The sequence below is a fragment of the Leuciscus leuciscus genome (assembly GCF_965113295.1).
Source record: "Leuciscus leuciscus genome assembly, chromosome: 14".
NCBI classification, from domain to species: Eukaryota; Metazoa; Chordata; class Actinopteri; order Cypriniformes; family Leuciscidae; genus Leuciscus; species Leuciscus leuciscus.
In genome coordinates this window covers 3063229-3082009 of record NC_138738.1, presented here as the reverse complement: position 1 = coordinate 3082009, position 18781 = coordinate 3063229, and the positions used below count along the sequence as shown (strand labels likewise).

General features: G+C 35.3%; 1 protein-coding gene across 4 annotated transcripts in view; it reads right to left on the bottom strand.

The window, feature by feature from the left end:
- Window positions 1-2055: 2055 nt before the first annotated feature.
- eya2 (EYA transcriptional coactivator and phosphatase 2) overlaps window positions 2056-18781 on the bottom strand; it is a 79109-nt gene continuing 62383 nt past the window's right edge. For 3 of the 4 annotated variants that reach the window (XM_082136443.1, XM_082136444.1, XM_082136442.1), the window contains 9 exons: window positions 18438-18577; window positions 17655-17738; window positions 14894-14983; window positions 11107-11165; window positions 9729-9889; window positions 7263-7377; window positions 3781-3902; window positions 3610-3710; window positions 2056-2905 (listed from right to left, as the gene is read on the bottom strand). In XM_082136443.1, the coding sequence (XP_081992569.1) occupies window positions 2825-2905; window positions 3610-3710; window positions 3781-3902; window positions 7263-7377; window positions 9729-9889; window positions 11107-11165; window positions 14894-14983; window positions 17655-17738; window positions 18438-18577 (953 nt within the window). In that variant the 3' untranslated portion in view covers window positions 2056-2824. The remainder of the gene's footprint in view (window positions 2906-3609; window positions 3711-3780; window positions 3903-7262; window positions 7378-9728; window positions 9890-11106; window positions 11166-14893; window positions 14984-17654; window positions 17739-18437; window positions 18578-18781) is intronic. The other variant, XM_082136445.1, reaches the window with a different exon arrangement.

The following is an 18781-nucleotide window of genomic DNA, read 5'->3' as shown; positions in this document are numbered from 1 at the left end:
TATATTTTATATCTTTAATATTATTCAATAATATTTTATAATAATATTAATAATAATAATAATTAAATAATTATTTTAGTATTATTATTCACATATTTAATATATTTATATTGTTATATTTGATGTAATTATAGTTTTATTTCATAATATAATTATTTTTTTATTATAATAATAATTTATATTACAATTAAATTGAAAAGCACATATGTATTTATATTAAAATTCAAAATTCTATAGAACAAACAAAATGATAATGTCCTTATCCACATTTTTGTTCTCAAAACACTTTTCAGGCAATTTTAAAAGAAATAAATTGGATTAATCTTTGTTTGTTATTTTAACAAGGTGGAGAGACCTTTGCAAATGTAAATAATGAAATGTTCAAAGTTAATATTGATTTGAGCAAACACGTGTAAGTGGTGTAAATTCATTGCCAGATTGATCTAACTGTGGTCTCTGAAGTTCATGATCTAAACCCTGACATTCACATTTGTTTATTATAATGACAGCGATGCCAAAACAAACAAACAGTGTATTTAAATGACCATTTCAAATTTTTTTTTTTTGACATGTCTTAGATTGAGAAAAGGATGAAGTCTCTCTTTCCACAAAGCATCTCGTCTTCATCAGATATTTGTTTCAAGCGATTTTTATTCTACAGAGCGAGACGTTACTCAAGCCAGATATTACACAGCAAATTACGGGTTTGCATCATAATAGGATGATGGTGATGATGGGCCAGAACAGAATAACCTCTCCGCTACACCTTCATCTGAAAAACAAACTTGTGTGTCATTGACATTTGCTCTCAGATCAAACCCACTCAAGGGCACAACAGGGTTGTAGCTTTAATCAAACGGCCGCTGAGCTTTGGAGAAACTCATCCAAACATTCCTTTACGAGCAATATGATCTGTCAACAGAACCTGATCAAATAAGTGTTGAATACACAACCACTCTGATCTAGGGCAGATTGTATTCAGTTTGTCTCTTTACGTGTTGTAATGTTGCATAGACTCAAGGTGCAAAGTTGCAATGACAACAACATGTGCAGACTGTTGGTGAAAGTGTCAAGGGCCATGAAAAAAAGCTTCTTGTACAAATAAACTAGATGTAAAAATGTGTTATTTTAGAGAATTAATTGAGGTAGTGTTCCAGCAGAGGGCAGCACAGCTCATAATGTTGCAGTTCATTGACACTCCTGTCCTCGATCCTTCAGTTATCAGACTCTACGAGTGTATCTGACAGTGACCGATAATACAGGTGTATTATACAAATATAAATTTTATTATATAAATAAATAAATATATATATATATATATGTGTGTGTGTGTATATATGTATGTGTGTATATATATATTTTTTTTCATTATAAATATTCATATTCATTATAAAAAAAATATATATACACACACATACATATATATATATATATATATACACACACACACATATATATTTTCTTTTTTTGTTTTATATATATATATATATATTTTATAATAAAGAATACATATACATATATAAACACATACATACACATATATATATATATATATATATATATATACACTACTCATACTAGTGTCTATATATATATATATATATATATATATATATATACTACTCATACTAGTGTATATATATATACATATATAACTAGTGTATATATACCGTTCAAAAGTTTTAAATTGGTAAGATTTTTTATGTTTTTAAAATATGTCTTTTTGATCCAAAATTCAGCAAACAATGCTTTTTACAATTTAAATTATCTGTTTTCTATGTGAATATATTGTAAAATGTCATTTATTCCTGTGATCAAAGCTGAATTTTCATCATCATTACTCCAGTGTTCAGTGTCACATGATTCTCAAGAAACATTTCTGATTAATATCAATGTTGAAAACAGTTGTGTACGTGTGTGTGTGTGTGTATAAATTAATAATAATAAGAAATGTTTCTTGAGCAGCAAATCAGCATATTAAAATGATGTCCTTAAAAAATTAAGTAACAATTTTCCAGACAAGGCAAAACCAGCTTTAAAAATGAGACTTAAGAATGAATTAATTTACCTTTATTCTATTATAATAAGCCCAGAAATAATCAACAATAAAACCTTATATACAAATCATAGCGAACAGAACAGGTGTTGTGAAGAGCACATGCGGGTCGGAGGATCAGCGGCACATACAGTCATATATCAACGTCAGCAAAGTACGAGAAACATCAAACAAATATACATCCAGTAACAAACCACATGATGTTCCACAGACACAGGAAGCAAAGAAGACAGAAACTGAAATTCATAAGTTAATAATGTCATTTCTTTTAGTACCAGTTTAGCATTATAATGTGCTACAACATTTTCGCTGATTTGACGATTAGTTCACTTTTAAATCGCTTCAGAGGTTTTTCAATTGAAATAAGTGGATATGAAGTACTTGAGTTCAGTCATATAAAAAAGTGAGGGTTAGTTTTTCTGCAATTTTAGTACAATAGCATGTATCTTAATTTTGCTTAAGTCTGCATACTGCAGAAGTAGTATGAGTGGTATGATAATAATGTTATTCCGAACACAGACATAAATCTTTATAAATGGGGCTTGGCTTTCAGTGCAGTGCTGTTGTAAAGAAAAGGAAAGTGAGTGAAAGAACTGAGCCTCTCACGTGGAGAGCAAGAAAGAGACAAAAGTGTTTTTCTTGGATTGATTTGAAGCAAATATTTCCAGTAAGATTGCTGCTCCCTGCTGATTGGTCCTGCAGTTCTTGTCTGGGTCATGTGACTCCTGTGGACGCACATGTGTGAGGCTGAGGAGCAGATGCTGTCCTCTAGAGGTAATCCAGCTCAAGTGCATGACTCAACGCCTCCAGATCCGCCCGGCACGTCACTCGCCAGAACGGCATGTTCTTCTGCAGGAACCAAGTTCAAATTTAATCAATCAATCAATCAATCAATCTATCTATCTATCTATCTATCTATCTATCTATCTATCTATCTATCTATCTATCTATCTATCTATCTATCTATCTATCTATCTATCTATCTATCTATCTATCTATCTATCTATCTATCTATCTATCTATCAATCAACTGGACCTTTAGACACAATTTTAAATGTTTTTGTTGAGTATCATATTTAATGCATCAGGCTCATATGTGACCCTGAACTACAAAATCAGTCACAAGGGTACATTTTTGGACATCTGTAAGCTGAATAAATAAGCTTTCCATTGATGTGTGGTTTGTTATGATATGACAATATTTCTAAACATTGATTTCAAAAATCTAAACATTGAGCTCTGTAGCTTTAAAAACATAATGATGATTGAGAGGTGAACAACTAAACCTTTCACAAAAGCCTGATGATCATATTTGATTCATTTGTTTTTTCTAAGAAATGATGTATAAATAATCAAGTAAACCGAAGTTGCTTCAGTCCAGCAAGTGTTCATCTTGAAATATTACTAACAATATGAAAGTTATTCTTATGTTCACTTTGTAAAAATCAGTAAAGATTATACCACGTGAACCACGAACTGAATTATACTAAAAGGCCTTTTACTAGAACCATAATAAAAATGATTGCATGAAAAACAGCATAATTCCTTCATACCTTCTTGGCGACCGTCTCCTCCTCGACACCGTCTCCTACGACCACGTACACGGCCCGCCGGCCGAACCTCTGAGTCACGCGCTCGAAGCAGCTTTCTTTACCTGGAACAGGCACAACACGTCAACAATTCTGTTCCTGGATCAGGAAAGCTGTGTGAAAGAGGCAGCGAACCTGTTTTGGTGGCGCTGTAGATGTTCTCGATGGGGAACGCTCCTCCCAGGCCGTAGAGAAGCACTTTAGAGAGAGCTGGAATCAGCTGTGTGGTGGTGACCATCACGTTCACACAGTTTGGTCTGAGAAAGGAAACGGATGTTTGAAAAATGAGTCTTAGGGTGTATGGCACCTGTCTAGTTTGGTCCGGATTTTCGAACTTTTCAGTTTGATCCGAATCAAAATGAACGGTGTGAAACCTCGGACCAAATAGATTAAATTTGGTCAGACGAAAAGAGGTAGTCTCGGTCTGGATCAAACTGAGCAAAGGTTTGGTTCGTTTCTAGTGTGAACGCATGTTCTGTATGGTTCGGACGTTCAGACCATTTACAGGAAGTTCTGGTGCTTCCCGCAGGATTGCTCGCAGTCTTCTCCTCCTTTCCTGCCGGCGATGATAAAATGTTCGCACAACGAGGACATTCATTTGGCGAATGTGAACTAGCCTTGAGTATAGTTGGTGCTGCAGGGAGTAATGCGTTATAATAACAGTATAGTGGGAATGATATGCGTCTGTTCATTCATTCTTGTCAAAGTTACAAGTTGCATTGACAACACGCTGACGTCAGACGCACGTCCGTTTACAAACCAATCAATGTCGAGATGCAGCCCACATAGATGATGACGACAGGACGCAAGTATGTCATGTAAAGATCTTTAGTGTGCTCGCATAATTGCAATGTGAAACCAAACCAAAACTAACCGAATGGATCAAATGGATCAAAACATGAACTTTGGTTCGGACCTTGGTGCGGACTCTCAGCTGTGAAAACGCCCTTGTGTGTATTCACACCTGTCTTGTTTGGTTCGATTGTATCGAACTCAAGTTCGTTTCCCCCCTTGGCGCGGATCTTTTGGGCAGGTGTGAATACAGCGATCGCACTTGGGTGCGGACCGAACAACCGTACTGAGACCCAGATGAACATGTGCTCTCGGTCCGGTTCCAATTCCTGTCCAATGAATGGATGACCTTAGCACACGTGTGGTTTTGTTTACAAATTTTGGTTCACTTGCAAAAACGGCAGTGTGAAAGCGAACCGCACCAAACTAATACAAAAATCACCATTGTATTTGGTCCAGACTAAATCAAGTGAACTAACACTTTCCTGGTGTGAATACACTCTTAAAGGAGCACTGGTGCAACCACAAATCAAAACATTGATCTGGAATTCTACAAAAGAATTTCACTGTAAAAATATACAAATTTAGAGCGTCGATGAAGGGGAAGATTTCTAGGGATGCGGCCGAAGCTTAAATCCGAATTCGGACAGGCACGGAAAATGAATAACGCATTCTACGGAGCCCCTGAAGGGACATGGTTAGGCTTGCTGTGGTATTTGGTTACGTTACAATACATCAGATTTCACGTGTCACGTGACGAGAGTAAAGCTCACACAAAAATGACGTCATCACGGTGCGGTTGTGTGTGTTGAGACGCCATTTTGCGTGGTGGTGTGTATGTATGGTAATTTTTTGTAACTTTGCACACGGCTCCGCTTCCAAAGATGCTCGACTTCGAGGCGATTCTGGCCGAGCAGGTCCGTCTGTATCGTAAATGTAATCAATTAATTGATTACATTTACAAAATGAGCCTACACTAGCAGAAATACGCCTTTTTAAGGAAAATAAAGGTCCATGTTAAATAAACATTTTCATGAAATTGAATGAATTTTTTAAAATTAAATAAGTAAATTGTTGTCTAATTAAGTTTTATACACATGTTCTCATTTCTATATATTTTCTATAGTTCTAATGCCACATGTAATTAATCTCAAGGTTTACTGTTTTACATGATTCTTTGGTAGTGTGGGTTTGGTGAAGTCAAGTGTAATAAAAACAAACAATGGCTGCATCCGAAATCACAAACTTCCCTTCTATATAATAGGCTAAAAAAATGTCTGAATTCAAAGTACTCAAAAAAGATGAGGGAAAAAGTACCCGGATGACCTACTAGTTGTGGTGAGATTCTGAAGTGTACATATGATGGACACTTTACTATCCCATGAGGCCACAGGAGAGGACTTGTTTTGTGGAATGGCGGTAAAGCGACACGATGCTGGAAGGTCACATGATAATGACAGTATAGTGACTGTAGTACGTCTAGATTACACTCTTACTATATAGAACATACTTTTTAGTGGTCGTGAAGTAATTACTTATTCAAAATAAGTACCTACTCAAGAGAGTAAGCGATTTGGGACGCAGCCACTGTCACGAGTGTTGTTTGGGGAGTTTGGGGAGGAGAGCCCAGTAAAGCGGAGGCTTGGTGAAAGTATAAACAAGGCTTAAGGAGAGATGACTGACAGGACTTTTGGTGAGCAACAGATCCTGAGCGTCATTGACAAATATCTTATCTTGTAACGTGTGGTCAGAACCGCCGCTCCCTAAACACAGAGTACGTGTGATTGCAAATTCAAAACTGAAAGTAAAAAGCGAGTGTGCATATTGAAAACAATTTCAGTACCCCGCATATTGATAGAGGCTCCCTGATGCTTACATAAAATGATAATAATATCAGTCGTCAAGTCAAGTCAAGTCAAGTTTATTTGTATAGCGCTTTTCACAATACAGATTGTATCAAAGCAGCTTCACAGTATTAAATTAAAATATAATTTAATACTGTGTCACTCTGTGTCACAGTCGTCACTCTATATATGCCAATAATATGTCTTAGTATTTGATATTTAAATGCTTAGTTTTATGATCAAAGCTCTATATTTTAAAACGTATAATGCAATGCACAATGATGATTGAGAGATGAACAATAAAACTTCCTCAGAAGCCTGATGATTATATTTGATACTCACATTTGTTTTTTTCAACAACAAAAAAAACGATGTATGGATAATCAAGCTGAACCGAATATACTATTTTATCGTAATTTTTTTCCAACTCCATTGACTTGTATTGGATGAAAAACTACGATAAAACCAGTTGGAAAGCATCTTTTGCAGCGATTTTTGTGTGAGCATATAAGTGAACACCCCTGACCACTCGGTGAGTTTCACGTCTTTGTAAACGGAAGTTTAATGCGTTTTAGGAAGGATTATTCCAGTGCACCTATGCAACCATTGTGGAGACGGGGAGGTGCTACCACAGAAACCGAAAATTCTCGGGACAGCAGCATTTGTCCAAATTTCAATCTTAACCATTGTATTTCATCAGAAACGATCTGAAAACAGGGCTTTAAGTGTAAAATACCGAACTTGTCCTTTAACCTTTCTTCCAGATTGAATCAAGGTGCTACGCTTGCCAAGCCTGTTATGTTTGAGTGACACAAAACTGCTGTAAGTTGCTGTAAAATAAGTCTATTGTTAAAAGAATATTCCAGATCCAGTATCAGTGGAATGCTCTTCCACTGCTCCTCTGCTCTTAAACTCTACGGCACGCACATGTCGTGTTTATTTCCCCCGGATTATTCCTTCATCAAACTGGCGTGTTTATACCTGGAGTTGATGAGAGCGAGGGCCTTCAGTGCCTGAGTCAGCCACAGATCCGTCAAAACCTCCATCTCCCGCCTCAGCTGAAGCCACTCTTCCCGCTTCGGACTTCCCAGCAAACCTAACATTTACAAAAGCAATTTAAGATCCAACGGAACATCAAACAGAAGATTAATACTTAAAAATACATTGAATTTTGTAAGCCTCATCACCAATGAATTGCAGTGATTTTAACAAGCAAAGTCGAACATAAACTCAGTACATTGCACTCCTTAAACGTACAGTATGGAATTTTTCGCCACTAGGGGTCGCTAACCTATTTACAATAACAAAGGCGTAGTTTGATGACGCAACATTTGCTAAGAATTATGGATCTTGTCGTCAACGTCAAGCCGACCGATCTAATCTATGGATCTAATAATGTTTATGGATGACTGAATACATCGATGCTTTTATCATGACTGTGATATGAAGCAGTTCGGGATTGCTAAGAGACAGCTATCAGCTCCACACGAGTCCCGCATAAGGAATATGGACATTTCATTCTACCGAACTAACGTTACACGCGAGTGCAGAATTACTACTCACAGTCACAGGTCAGTTTATTAGACAAATTAAACTTGTGAGGTAACGCAGCGTTGTTTCACTTGGTCTAACATTACACTATCACACTAAACTGCATTTGAATGTGTTGAAATGTGTGTGTTAGTTTGTCTGTATGAGACTAGCAGTAAGCTAGATCAACATTAGAATAACATACAGATCATATTCTAACATTTCATCATGTTGAGCTATATAACATTGATTAGTTTTATGTAAATGTGCTCACCTGTTTAATAAAGTACATGTAGAAGCGGTCGAAGTCTCGGACGTGGAGCTTTCGTTTATATACTGTCTATGGGAGCTCTCGGCATCTCGAAAACACCGCGCTGATATTGATTCTCGTTTTAGTTCTCCTTTTGTATCCAAAGTCTGCTTGCCATGGTCCATAATGTTTGAACGAAACAACAACAGCGTGCAGAGAGACATTGCGAACTACCGTCAGTCGCTTTGGTTACTATCAGAGGGCTCTGGTTCATAGCTCTGGTTGCCATGGCAGTACGAGCGGAAACCAGGGACAACGCGGATATGACGCCATTGACGGCGACAAAACGGAAATAAAGAAACGGGACGTTTCTCGAATTAAATTACAAATTTCTCCTGGTTTGAAAGTTGTTGGAAACAGTCGGGATCATGTAAGTACACAAAAAATATATATATATAACATAGATATAGTGATTTTTGCTATTTTTAAAGCAAAATAAGTTACATATTGTGGCTTTAAAGGGATAGTTCACTCAAAAATGAAAATTGTGTCATCACTTACTCAACCTCGTGTTGTTCTAAACCTGTATGGGTTTCTCTGTTCTGTTGAACACAAAAGAAGATATTTTGAAGAATGTTGATGGGTCCATTGACTTCCATAGTGGAAAAAAAAAATACTATGGAAGTCAATGGGGTCCATCAACTGTTTGGTTACCGACATTCTTCAAAATATCTTCTTTTGTGTTCAACAGAACAGAGAAACCCATACAGATTTAGAACAACACGAGGTTGAGTAAGTGATGACACAATTTTCATTTTTGAGTGAACTATCCCTTTAAGTGACTCGCTGCTTTTATAAAACAACAACAGTAATATGAGGAAAAAACCCAATGTACAATAAATCATGTACAATAAAACTACAGCCACTTTTATGTTCTGGGGTTGACTGATTGATTGATTTTTTATTAAAATGAGAAATTTCATACATTTTTATTTTTGTTATATGAAGGTCGCATTAAAAGTGCATTGAATTCTTTTTACAATGCTTTCATCAATAATTTTTTCGTTATTTCAAAGAACTGAAAATCCATAATGAAAATATTATTTTACATTTTTTACCTTAATTATAAACCATTTGAATATTCATCTTTAAATTAAATATTGAACTAAATATTAAACATATTATATATATATATATATATATATATATATTATATTAAATAAGCATATTTAAAACTAAATATATTAATAGTTTTGCTCTTATTAAGAATAAAAGGCTACTGAACTATATTCATTTCTGCAAGAATTATTAACAATAATATTTTAATTATTTCTTGATATAATTAATGTTGTCAATATACTATATAATTATTATATCATAATAATACAATTAATAATATAAGTTATTATTGTTACTACTTCTACTTTTACTATTTTTTATTCTACTTTTCTACCTAGTAATAGTGTTGAGCCTGACTGTCCAATGTTTGCAGTTGATGCATTATTATAGACACCAGCTGACGTGCGGTTACAGGTGTTTGTCCCACTTCAGCTATTTTACAACGGCTTCCAACGTGTTTCAGCCAATCAGGTTTCAGAAGAGGAACTATCTGTTTTAGAATAGACATTTCAGGCCCTGATTACCCTCGTAGTCCGAGTTGTTCTCACCTCCTACGTTGTTCTTGTATGTGTTATAGATCTCTTTGACCCGCCGGTAGCGGAAGGCGAGTTTCCTCATCCAGTCGACCCCGCCGTGAACACCTGAGCCCAAGCAGAGCGTGCCTCCACCTGCGGGACTCTGGAAGCCATCTGTGCCGAAGTTATATGTGCTGCAAGTCCAGACACACACACGCTCAGCTCACATCCGCTATACACACACCAAAACATTATGATATCTCCTAACATGCTCCTAAAAGTCAGATTAATATCCATCGTAAACTGTCTGGAACCAGGGCGAGGGTCTGCCTCCAAACTGGGATTAGAGACTATAATGTTTTATAACCAGTACGTCAGCACAGCATTATGAGAATTCTGTCATTATTTACTCACCATGTCATTTCACAAAAGGAAATGAAAGAAATATTCCTGATGCTTTTTCATAGAGCATAATTTCTTAGTAAAAAAAAAAAAAAAAATTGCATTAGAAAAAAAAACAGTAAATTGAATATTTGGGATATAGGGATGGGATATTTTGAGTTAAAATCAATAAAAGATTTCTTTTTAAATAAAACTTGTTCACTAAATCATATAGACTGTTTTTATAGTATTTTTCTGGGGAGTGTTTTTTGTACTTCTGCAGCTTTTTGAAAAAAATATTCCTGCTGCTTTTTCATATTGTATCAGTTCACAGTACATCAATAAATAGATTTTTTTTTTAAATCAGTAAATTGAAATATGATATTTTGAGTAAAAATCTATACAAGATTATAAAATAAACTAAAATAAAAGATGTTTACTAAATCATTTAGACTGCTTTTATTGTTTTTTTTTTAGTATTTTTGTACTTTTTTTATTTTTTATATTCCTGCTGCTTTTTCATATAGCATCAGTGCATAATAAATTAAAATTAAAATATTAGATATTTTCAGTAATAATCATAAATTAATTAATTAATTAATTAATTTAGTGATAAATTACTAAATAATTTAAGACGGCTTTTATTGAACTTTTAAATATTTTATTTGAGTGTTTTTGTACTTTTGGAGCTTTATGGAATATTTATATAGCATCAGTTCATAGTAACTACATTATTAAATTGAAAAAAAGATAGTTTTGGACACGAGGGTTAGTAAATAATGACAGAAATTTCATTTTCAAGAGGACTGTGCTTTAATAATTCTGTGGACATGCTGTTAAACGTGTGATTAATGTCCATCATAAAGAGTCTGGAAGCAGAAATTGAGAAACCATGATAAAAACCAACAGCCTTTAATACTCGACATGTTAGTAGCATGCATTATGTGAAGAAAAGGATCCCTTTATGGCACATAAAAAGGATTTTATTAGAAATGCTCACTTGGCTAGATGAAGGAAAGTCATACTCTACCTCAAGTCCTGCCCATTGTCATCCGAGGCCACATCATCGATGTGAACCTGGTCACATTCCTGGGAAATGAAGGGAAAGCAGATATGCATGAGGTGTATATGTTTCAGTGGAGTGATGTACTGTGTACAGACAGGTTCACCCGCCGCCGAGCCTCGGGGAACGACGCCGAGCGAGACTGAAATATTAAAAAAGGCGAACAACAGAAAAGCAGGAACAGGCCACAGTGACACAAGACATCCAGGCGCCTTTAACACACCGGAGGGTAAAATATCCGAAAGATGGCAGACAGAACCTCGCCGTCTAAACCCGATCTCGTACGTTCATTAACGCTGCGCATTAGCTGATGTCTTGGCCGAGTTCACGAGGACGACTGCCAGTATACACGAATTACGCTGGTCGATGCATGAGATGAACATCTGCTCTTCACTTGAGATCATTATCTAGTGTGCATCTCCGTGTTGATTTAGCGATACATAACACGTGTAAATTTGATAAAGATTTGGATTCGCTTAGTCTTACAAACTGAATTACGCTAATCAATGCAAAACAATTACTAAGCCTTTAGCACTGACTAAAGCTCATGCTCTCCTATTGTTTTTCATATTTTCACAGATATGCCTCATGTTTAATATCATAATGCGGACCTCCCACTGACTTCAGTTTTTCTTAAATTAATAATTATAACTAGATTTTTTCACTTTAAGCACATCTACTACATTTTCTGCTGGAAATATAAGCCAAATGATACTTGTTTTTTGATTGTTTTTAGTCAATTGCTATTTGGTTGTTCGGGTGGATTCAATGTTCTTCTATTTTCAGTCCTTCCAGAAAAATGTGGGGTTTTTTTGTGATTGTTGCGGCCAAAAATCCTTGATTATGCGGCACGTTTTCTTAAAAAATGCAATGGAATATGCGGGATATTTATGCAATTTTATGCGATGAAATTGCGGGAACTTGCAAAAATTTGAATATTTAATTGTATTAAATATGTTTTATTTCAGACCTTAATAAACACATGGCTCAAACTTACAAAACATTGATGAGTCAAACAAGTTCTGTAGCTTTACAAAAGGAATATGCTACAACTTCTGTAAAAATGAATAAATAAAATAAAATAAAATGTGTGCTTCCTGTTTTACAGAGGTTGCTATACACAACAGACATCTTCTGTTAAAATAAGTGCTTCCAATGCACAAAGTGCAATCTCTTACTGTAACGTAAATTTACATACTACTAATATGCTTACAACTGTAATAACGTCACTTCATAACGTTCCCATGGCAACATGACTGCTCTGAGTGAAGTAAACGCAACATTTTTCAACTTTCTGCTAAGATATATGTGACTTTTTTGCAACGAAAATGCGGGGATTATGAAATCATGCAAGCCCCGCATATTTCGCGATCGGAAATCGGCAATTTATGCGGCGAAAGTGCGGCGTATTTGAAAAAATGCGGCCCCCGCATAAATATGCGGACTTTGGCTGATTAAAGATCGCATAATCGCGTTTTTCTGGAGGGACTGTATTTGATTATTTATGGTCATGCATTAAATTTGTTTTCCAACCACCTATCTCTGATATTAATCACCCATCCTAAATATTTAGCTTCTCACTATTGAACTATTCAGCTTCCTAAGATTTTTCTGATTAATTAAAGCTTTAAATGAGCAAGTTAGGTCATCAATCACGCCTGTGTTTCTAAGCACTGCAGTTGTTTCGCCCGCGGCATCTCTCTGTTCCCCAGCTGACAAACAGATTTGAATGCTGAATGGTCTTGGACTATTTGTGGGCGATTCCAGGGAAAACAGAAGAAGAGGGAAGGGGCTGTGATTAAAACCTGTGCCCTCCACCCCTGAGCTGTTGTTCCTCCCCGGGACAAATCTTCTTTTCAGTGTTGGCCACACACCCCTACTTAAACACTCAAATGTTGTCATTTTTTTGCACCGCCTCCTCGAAAGCTTTGAAAGAATCTAATCCCTCCTTTCTTCATGCAGAGGGCAAACTGAGGTCTTTCTCTCACACTGACTCTGCATTTACTGTCAGGACTGTTGAACAAACTCTTTAATGTCCTAAATTTACTTTGTGTGTGTGTGTGTGTGTGTGTGTGTGTGTGAAAGTTTACCAGTCATAAATAATTCTTACCACCCATGAATCTGTATTTTGCATCATAAACACTAGCACTAAAAGTTTGGGGTCAGTAAGATTTTTTTGTTTTGTTTTATTTTTAAGAAATTATTACTTTTATTCAGCAACTGATGTTTATAATGCTACAAAAGATTTGATTTCACATAAACGCTGTTCTTTCGAACTTTCGAACCGAAAATATATCTCGCTTTCCACAAAAATATTGTAAAAAGTATTTCAACATTGATAATAATCATAAATGTTTCTTGAGCAGCAAATCATCATATTAGAATGATTTCTGAAGGATCATGTGACACTGAAGACTGGAGTAATGATGCTGAAAATTCAGCTTTGATCACAGGAATAAATTACATTTTGAAAATTTAAATCACATAGAAAACAGCCGTTTTAGATTGCAATAATATTTTACAATATTACAGTTTTAATGTATTTTTGATTCAAATAAATGCAGCCTTGGTGAGCACGCTTTTAATGTTTTTTATTTAAAACATTAAAAAATCTTACCAACCTCAAACTTTAGAATTTTTAAATGGTAGTGAACATACACATATATAAATTTAAATATGTTTTAAAGCGTAACATATAAATATATTAAAAAAAAATTGTTATCATCAACATTATCATCTTTGCTACCTTTTTTTCGTTTGTTTTTGCAGTTGTAAAAAAAAAATGTGTTCCTCATATTTTTGTCTGGTGGCTTAATGTGAGGCATAATCCAAGTATGTCACCACATGGAGAAGAAAAAAAAAAATGTGTAAAATGTGTACAGATGAGCAGAGAGTACTGCAGTCTTATTGCCAGCTGAAAGCAGCATCTAATTAGCAAAAATATTTAACAAATGAAGACATGAGGGGCGGGGAATATGAAGAGCTTTGTGAATGACAGCCGTGGATCCAGGATTTTCTAAAAGCAGGGGCCACCGTTTACAGAGAGAGACCAAGTTTAACTTTCAAGTCATGCGCAATTCTTAAATGAATGAGTTTTGCATACATTTGACCTCTATGCTTTGCTGCTGGCTCCAGCGCTTTGTTCATTAACTGTTCTTTAAAGCCCTGAGTTCAAGCACTTTCGGGATACAGAGTTTCTTTGAAGCATTTTCTACAATAACAGCTTAAATATTTCCATATTTAATTTTTTCTTCATTAAGAGTAACGCACGTATCCTCCACTCGCACCTGTTTTGGAGATAAACCGCACACTCTTGTTTTAGCAGAAGGCTTTGTCAAGTGTTAGATAAAGAGCGCAAACTTTATCATTCGATTGAACATCTTGCGCCATCCATGCAATAAACGCACGTCTTTAAATGAGCGGTGTTTGCGTGGGTTGAATTGAGATCAGCGATGATTGACAGAGCAGGGGCCAATCAGATTTCAGCTGGATTGACAGGCGTTCTTACAGGTGCAGATTTAGACCAATAAGAGAAGTTTATTACATGGCTCTCTAGAATACTTGGTTCTGATTGGTCAATCACAGCATTCTGCTGCAAATTATTTTATTTTTTTATGAACCGACCATCAACTTTTGTGATAGTTTCATGTCTCATACCACTCTGTGCTCTCTTTCTTCTTACATTATAAAATAATTGACCTGTATTTTTATAACTGACACAATGGCTTTAACAATCCCAAGTGGTTTGGCTCACCTCCAGGTCGTTGAAAAACAGACGTGAATCGGCCAAGTTGAAGATCATCTCCTCCATCCACAAACCCAGAGAAACAGCCTTGCCGGAGTCCTGGATCAAAACACAAACAAGACGTCAAATTAGTTTTCATACCTGGTTTGAACTTTGCGCACGAGTGACAGGTGATGATTATATCATCTCACTCTGAGTAGGAGCGTGCGGTATAACAGGTTTTTTTGTCTGACAAGAATGCTGATCACTCCACGAAGTCATTGTGGTTTTAATCAGAAACATGTACAGCTATTTTCTCTTTCTCTCTTGTTTTCTCTTCGTAGCCACATGCTAACATAAGCTAAGGCATTGTGCGCCACTAGCTAACAGGCGGCGTTTGGCAGTTCATCAAGCTACAGGTGTCAGCCAGAGGTTAGTGTCAGATTAACTGAGAGACTAGGAGGAGCTGTGAGTTTGTCCCGCTTTAATTAAGATAATAACCCATAATCTGCCGCCATGAATGGACGACTTTATTACAGGAGGCAGTCGAGCGCAGAATAATAGATGTACCACCAATGAACATTTCAGAATGGGTTTTTTGGAAGGACTGTAATAAAAGTTACGACATATGGGAAAACAAATACATACTTTTTTCTGGCCAAAATGCTGTAACTTTTTGATTCAACAGTCAAAACTTATTGTGAATATATGATTGAAATTAGCATGGTTAAAAGAAATCTAATTTTCAAAATGAAATTATCTTCAGAGGCAAGCTCATGTGTAAACGTACCATCAAAACTATGGGAAAATACTAAAGAAATGTAATATGTGTGTGTGTGATTTTATTAATAATATAAATTATTATAAATATTACATATAATAAAAATGATTCATTATTCATTTTATTTTTATATTTACCAATATATATAAATTTATATTTTTTATCTATCTATCTATCTATCTATCTATCTATCTATCTATCTATCTATCTATCTATCTATCTATCTATCTATCTATCTATCTATCTATCTATCTATCTATCTAATTAATAATAATTTAATAATAATATAAATTATTATATATATATTATAAAAATTGTTCATTGTTCATTCTTTTTCTGTTTACATATATATATATATATACTGTATATATATATATGTATATAATATAATATAATATAATAATAAATTATAAAATTTATATATAATTTTTTTTTTAATTATTATAATTTTTTTATTTTTTATTTTTTATTTAAATGATTAGGATAATTTGGACTTTAACTTTATGTGCACATTGAGATGTTAAGTTATGCAGGTATACATATTGACTAAGGATAAATGACATGTCGAATGGCAAAGAGACTCCAGTAACCTCTGACGTTCACCTCCGCTTAAAAACACACATTAGAAGACGGGCGTCTTTCAGCACTCAGACTGGTTCTGTACTCGGTAGGTCGAGCCTTGCTGTGGGCCAATCACAGCTCAAACAGGCTGTTTACAGTGATGGACTTATGGCGTTGACATAAAGTACGAATAAAAAGAAAAGCCAGTTAAATATCATGTTACTTAAAGATGCGAAATCTGAGCCAATGCAATCGCGGCTCTTTGTCAGACGGTAAGCGGCTTTGTCATGACACACATCAAACTTGTTCCTATTTTACTGGATGTTTTCTTTGATTTTTTTCTATCTCCAGTGGATTCCTTGCCCGAGTAATACGCTATTTTGGAGTCTTTTTCCTGGATCTGAAATTAGACACATTAGTCACGGTAACATTTCTGCAGTCCTTAAAAAGAAACTCCAAAAGAGCTGCGCTCTCGAGACGGCCAGGCGTTTCTCAGAGTCTCTTATGTGTCACGTCAAATCCGCAAGGGATCGTGGGAATTCAAAATAGATCGCGGGCCAAGAAAAAGAAACATGACCATTGTTTCCTCATCAGCTGCCTGGAGATTGCGTAGAAGTTCATGTGGCGTCAATCAAATCAGGGCGGCCAAATAACAAGAGCGCTTGACTGGAGCTTCATTATATCTTTCACTGTTCATTTAATTCTTCCACGTTTAGTTTCTTACTCTAAAACAGCTGTGGAACCATATTTATTTACTGGGAAAAATAGATTGAATGCTTAAATGCAGTTCTTTTGAACTTTTTACTCAAAGGACACTAAAAAAATGTCTTTCTTTACAGTACTTTTGATCAAATAAATGCTTCTTTCTTACCGACCACCAATGCTTAAACAGGATGTATGTGTGTGTGTGTGTGTGTGTGTGTGTATATAAAGATTGCATTTATTTGACAAAAAAATACTATAAAATAAAATAGTTATTTAAATAAAAATAAGAGTTAAGAGTTAAGAATAAAAAAAATAAAAAATTATATATATTTTTTTATATCTCGCTCTATTTTATTTGCATTATAAATGTGTGTGTGTGTGTGTGAAGATTGCATTTATTTGACAAAAAATACTGTAAAATAAAATAGAGTGAGATATAAATATATATATATATATATATATATAAAACAAATATATATATATATGTATATATAGTGAATATATGATTGAAAATATATATATATTTTTTTTATATATATTTTTTTTTATATCTCACTCTATTTTGTTTGCATTATAAATGCAATCTTTATATACACACACACATACATCCTACATACACATACATACATACATGATGGTTGAATTTACAGCCCAAAAAAACTCAATAAAACAGAGTATTGTCTTGTGAAGCAGAACTAAAGCAGTGTAAAGTGAAGTGGTGTGAGTGGAGGAACTGGTTTGTACCTTGCCGAAGCGTGTGGAAAATGTCCCTGTGAGGAGCGAGTGGAAAATGATGATGGTCTCATCCAGGTCCCAAATAAACACTCTCTACACACACACACACACACACACACACACACACACACAATGAGCATGAGCACAAATATAATCTGCTTACTAGTCAAGAGAAGTATTTACTCCAAAACACTGCATAATATCTCAATGTTGTGTTTATGAAAACGTCTGATAATTATAGTCAGTTCATCCACGTTTCACAGCTTAAGGGCAAACGCTCTATTCCTCATATCACACTACATGTTGGGCAGAAACATATTTCCAGTTCTTTTGTCTGGTAATTAAATACTTATAACTTACTTCTGTATATTTTAATATTCAATGTATTGCAACAGAGCTTTTTGTAAAGCAAAGAAAACACAAATGTATTTCAGTCTGCTGTTGTTCAAAGCATGTATGACTTCGAGATGAGCTTTTAAACTTTTATTGCGCTTTTTACATTTTTTTATCAGTCCATTGTATGAAAAAGACAGATTGGAGAATCAGCTTGTTAAAAATCCATCCGGAAGAAAGTCATACAGGTTTGGACCGACACAAGGGTGAGTAAATGATGATGAAAGATTAATTTAAGGTGAACTATCCCTTTAAGCTCGTCGAGTTATGATGAGGTTGTTGCCAGACATCATTGCACAACTGGACTGTTGGATGTGAAAGTTGTCCCTGCGGTGCGGAGCGCAGGAATGTTAATGAAAGACGTTGTGTAAGGGACACCGAGAATGCCAGCATCTGTACCTCGATGTCAGAGTCCAGAGGGGGTCCGGGGTCACTGGCCCGTTTCCGGCCCCTGAGCTTCACATCCGAACCGCGTCTCGCCGGAGCGCCTTCCTGGTCCTTTCCTGGAGTCGGAGGACTCGTGGGAGCGTGGTACTCTGCTGGTGCACACACACACACACACACACACACACACACACACACACACACACACACACGTACGTGATGACATGTTTAAATAGAGACATACAGTCAAATAAAAAATTATTCAAACACCAGATATAATTTTTGATATTGTTTTACTAGTGTGTGCAGGACACTATAGTTCATTTATGTAAGCGTGGATAGCAAAATAAAGTAAACTG